Below are 4,672 nucleotides of genomic sequence, written 5' to 3' on the forward strand. Positions count from 1 at the left end.
TGCTTGATCAGTACAACTTCTCAAGACAAGTGAAAGAACAAGAACATCAAAGGCAAAGAGAATATTATGCGGTCAGTGCTCCAGGTGCCCCAAGTTTGCGCTTCTAGTCTGCATGGCTTGCTTAGTCACTCCTATGCCACGTGTCACCTCCCATTCCATCAATCTTTTGGCTTAGAAAATAATTTTCTACTCCTTTCTTGCAAATAACTTTTTAAACATCGGTTTTCAAATAATTTCAATGTTTTCCATCTTTCATCCTTAGGTTTTCTTTAGGTTCCAAAATTCTGTTTTTAATAAAATTTGCTGCCATCTTTCCTTCTTGGCAAGCCATTTTCACATCTCTTTTGTTTTGTTTTAAAATAAGCAAGAATCAAATTTTGTAATTCCTAATGATGGAATTTACGGATTTGGTTCATGCAAAATAAACGGGCTTTGGTGGGGGCCCCACATCAAATAATCTTCTTTAAAATAAAAATGAATTTGAATGAGATGTCATGCATGCTATTGGTGTTTCTTTATCTGGTTTGATGATATGAGTGATATACTTTATGCTCATTGCTATGCACTAACCCCATTTTGTGATAGCGCGTTGCCGTTTGCTGACCAGGTATGTACCCATTCTCACTTCGGCCATCCTTTATGCATGTTATGATTCTCATATGTGCTATCATGCTGATTATTCATTGATTACTTCACCAATTGTCACGTCAGCTTCATTCTATTAGTAGAGACCCGACTTTAGGGACTTAGAGGGGTGCTACGGTCTTTACCGTACCTTCCCGATAAGTAACCTGACCCCCGAACCCGATCCAGTTTTTCGCAGACCGTCTTTTCCAAAATAAGGAGTCACACTTAGGGTTTTTCTTTCTTATTTTGTTTACCCTTTTAAAAATAAAACAAAAATAAGTGGCGACTCCAAGTCATTTTCAAATAATCAATAAAAATCAATTTTTTTTTTCAAATAAAATCGAGTTTCGCCATCGAGTGGGAAACGCATTGAGCCGAAATGCGGGGTCCACAAAATGGCGACTCCACTGGGGATTGTTTAGAGGGTCAAGCTTGAACTTAGGATGAAGCAAATGTGGCGTTTGATGAGTCGATCAGTGAGTACCTATTTCTTGATTGCACATTGAGAGTTCCCGATACTATTGGATGCATGCTTGGGTGTTTGTTTTTACTTGAGACATTGACATGTTGATTATGATGATTGATTTGTCTTGATAGAGGATTCTGAGATAGCTATTTTCTCTATGCTTCATTGCCATATTCATTTGAGATATTGACATACTGATTATATTGATTGCTCATCTTGTTTCGATTAGCATAGTGATTCTGATATTTGCTATGATTGTCTTGCACGTATGGATTCATTGTTATACATCGTTTGACTTGACATGTCGATTCTCTGGATTATATATTCTATCGTCTTCGAGCATGGTGTTCTTATCACTATTCATCCTGATTGTCATGGCTTGAATGTATACATGAGTGATATATCTTGTACTCTGCCTGACCGTATGTCGCATGACTACCCTTCTTCTGCTTGATTGCATGTTGCTTGTCCATGTGGGCCGCACTTCTATCCCCTTACCTCCAACTCTCTTGGTCTCGGTCATTTCCTTCATTTTGGTTCTCACTTTTGCAAGTGTGAGGCCTTCTGTGTGATTGTTCTCTGACCGAGCCAGAGTTTAGGAGTAGGGTCTAGCGACGGGCTATATCGATGTACGGGAGCGTTCTGGAGGAGACCGACATATCGATGCTGATTGGAGTCCGATCATTGAAGACCTGTATAGCCCCGAGCTAGGTTTCATGGATAGTTGTGCGACCAGTGTGTTTCCTTTTCTGCTCTAGATTCATAGGGTTTTCGGATGCACCCACACCGCTCACTGTGCACTCTAGTTGACTATTGAGCGTTGAGAGTTTGAGAGATTTCACCATAGGAAACCCCCTGGGATGTCGAGGTAGTGCATGTGTGGAGGTGATGACCACCTTGCATGGAAGCGCCCCGTCTCTTCGAAGGCGTGCAGAGGGTTGCGTACCGCCGGAGGGTATGATCGCTTCTGCTAGGGATCTTTTTAAGTCCACCCATATCCATTTAGAGCCACCTTCACCTTGTAGGTTGAGCCGTAGATCCTTCGATCAGGACTCCCTCCTTACACGTGGGTGCATCTGAGGGCCTTCAGAGCCTCTGTGGTTACACTTTGGATTCGACACTCCCTCCTTTTAGTCTCCAGTTGAGAGTGCTCGGAGATCGGTATGAGTTTGAGTACGGTTGGATCACCTTTCGTCTTGTCGCCTTAGTTTGTGTTTTTCACTCGAGGAGTTTAGCATGTTTTTTCCTTAGGGTTTTCGTTTTTCTTTCTTGGCTCGGCACATCTTTTCACTTTGTTGACACTCACTCGATACTTTGGGATATGTTCATTGATCATCTTTTTACACTGTACACCTATCACGGGCTCAGTACCTCATCATTTGTTTGATCCTTGGTTCAATTTTTGACTCGATGCTCATATTTTCATTACCAGAAAGGTGAAATGCATATTTTCATATTCACACATTTTTCGAGAGATTCGCCTTGATCACCTTATCGTTTTTTTTTTCTTTATGGAGCTCGAGTTGAAGATTGAATCAAAGGATATTTTGGTCTATATTGAGTATCGATCTTGTGATAGTGTTGTTCTTCACACCCCATTCATTTTTCTTCACACCTCGATCATTTTCTGGATCATCGATAGAAATTCTTTAGTCATATTTGTAGTCATCTCATGTTGGACACTCATGTGACTCTAGAGATTCTATCGTCTATCCAAATTTTGATTGTCACCATATGATTGTGTATTGCACCCTGTCATGTATTGGGTTGTATTGTATCATGTGTTGGTCATTGTTCGTTGCATCCCGTGTCGTTGCATGAGTCGTGTTTGAGTCGTTTTTGTTTGAGTTCTTTTGTAGGAGTCTATTTGTAGTCCCAGTCTTGGTTCAGTGCCCTGGGTTGAGTGGGACAGAGGTTGATTCGCGTCTCTGAGCTGCTATGGACGGATTCATAGTCAGTTTCGATTGGTTAGCTTATCGCTTCTGTGGTTTTGATTCAGGGGGCATTGACCAGTTTGAGTTAGAGGATGGATATTCGGCAGAGTAGGCATGTAGTGCTCGAGGACACGCCATCTGATATAGTGGCACCACCTGTTATACCTGTTCAGATGCCGGCTACACAGACTTTGCATGATCAGGTTGCTGTCATTCCACCCATTGTCACACCAGTTACCATTATTGAGGATCCTCGTTCTCGTATGGACAGACTCGAGCGGAGGATTGGACAGATGAGAGATGAGATGATTTCATGGGATGACCCTGACGACGTGCCAGTGGCCACTTTGCCAGTCGGTTTCAGGATGCCTGATATAGAGAGATATACGGGTGTTGGATGTCCTCGTATTCATCTCAGACTTTATAGCACAGTTATGAGAGCTATTGGTCTAGATGAGGCACAGTTGCTCACTTTGTTCCCATTGTCATTGAGCGGCATGACACAGAGATGGTACGCTTCATTAGAGACATCTCGTCGGAGAACTTGGGAGGACTTAGCACAGGAGTTTCTAAGACAGTATTCATTCAGTGGTGATACGAGCGTTACACGTAGAGAGCTTGAGTTTCTTCGACAGGGATCAGATGAGTCTGTTTCTTCTTTTATCTCCCGATGGAGGGAGAAGGTTGCGGAGATGATTGAGAGACCTACCGAGAGAGATCAGATGAGCATGTTTTTGAGGAGTTTGCATCCTAGGTTTGCTCGGCATTTGACAGGGGTCCCATTCCAGGATTTCAGATCATTGGTTCAGGCTTTGTTCGATGTAGATGATGGCATATCTAGAGGATTATGGTCAGATATTATTCCTTCTCCGAATACTGAGGGGAAGGGAGTTGTTGGATCATCTGAGAGCTATGGAGGCGTATGCTTTGCGGACTTTCAGCATCGACGGCCTGCTTATCATCCCTATGCGAGATCATTGCAGATACCTAGGAGTGATTTCACACCCCTACAGCATCGTCATCCTCATTCAGTTCAGCAGTATCCTTCTGTGTATCCTCATACTGTCACGGTGCGACCTTCATTTCAGTTTCAGCGTCCACAGACTAGTATCCCACGACATGAGCAGTCTCGTCCCCATCGGCGACGTCAGAGGACTTATTCTGATTTGGGGATGCCTTTGGATAGAGCTTTTGAGCGACTCAGAGCTACTGGTTTTTTAGTACCATTGGCCCCTAGGCCACCCCCGAGTACCTTACCTCCACGTTTTCGTGCTCATGAGTTCTGTGCATTTCACCAGATGGCGGGCCACCGTACTGATTATTGTGCTTCTCTACGTCATACCATACAGGATCTTATTGACAGTGGTGCGGTTAGCTTCCCCTTATCGACCACAGTTATTGATCTTGGTCCAGATATGACTGCTGATTCCTTTCCAGCCTAGTCCACACATGCAGTTCCTCCTCCTTCGGGCTTATACCATCACGTTTTGGACACCCAGGGCACTGATATTCACAGGACACTTTGATGTCGCATACCTTGTTGGTGTATTTTGGGACTACATTGTTAGTTGGTCGTTTGGGTTTTTGTTCTTTTTTTTTTTATATTTGAGTTTTGTTTTATAGATAGTGAGTCGAGTCGTACCCT

The 4,672-nt window shown here is 43.2% G+C and overlaps 1 protein-coding gene across 1 annotated transcript; it reads left to right on the plus strand.

The window, feature by feature from the left end:
- The first annotated feature begins 3,119 nt into the window (after nucleotides 1-3,119).
- LOC117907067 lies at nucleotides 3,120-4,469 on the plus strand. The gene has a single exon (XM_034820433.1). It carries the CDS (start codon nucleotides 3,120-3,122, stop codon nucleotides 4,467-4,469), a length of 1,350 nt encoding a protein of 449 aa, XP_034676324.1.
- The last annotated feature ends 203 nt before the right edge of the window (nucleotides 4,470-4,672 follow it).

The sequence above is a fragment of the Vitis riparia genome, chromosome 18 (genome assembly GCF_004353265.1).
Source record: "Vitis riparia cultivar Riparia Gloire de Montpellier isolate 1030 chromosome 18, EGFV_Vit.rip_1.0, whole genome shotgun sequence".
Taxonomy (NCBI): domain Eukaryota; kingdom Viridiplantae; phylum Streptophyta; class Magnoliopsida; order Vitales; family Vitaceae; genus Vitis; species Vitis riparia.

Excerpts from the sequence above, each read along its gene's own strand:
- LOC117907067 (XM_034820433.1), top strand. The coding sequence starts at position 3,120 with ATGGATATTCGGCAGAGTAGGCATGTAGTGCTCGAGGACACGCCATCT.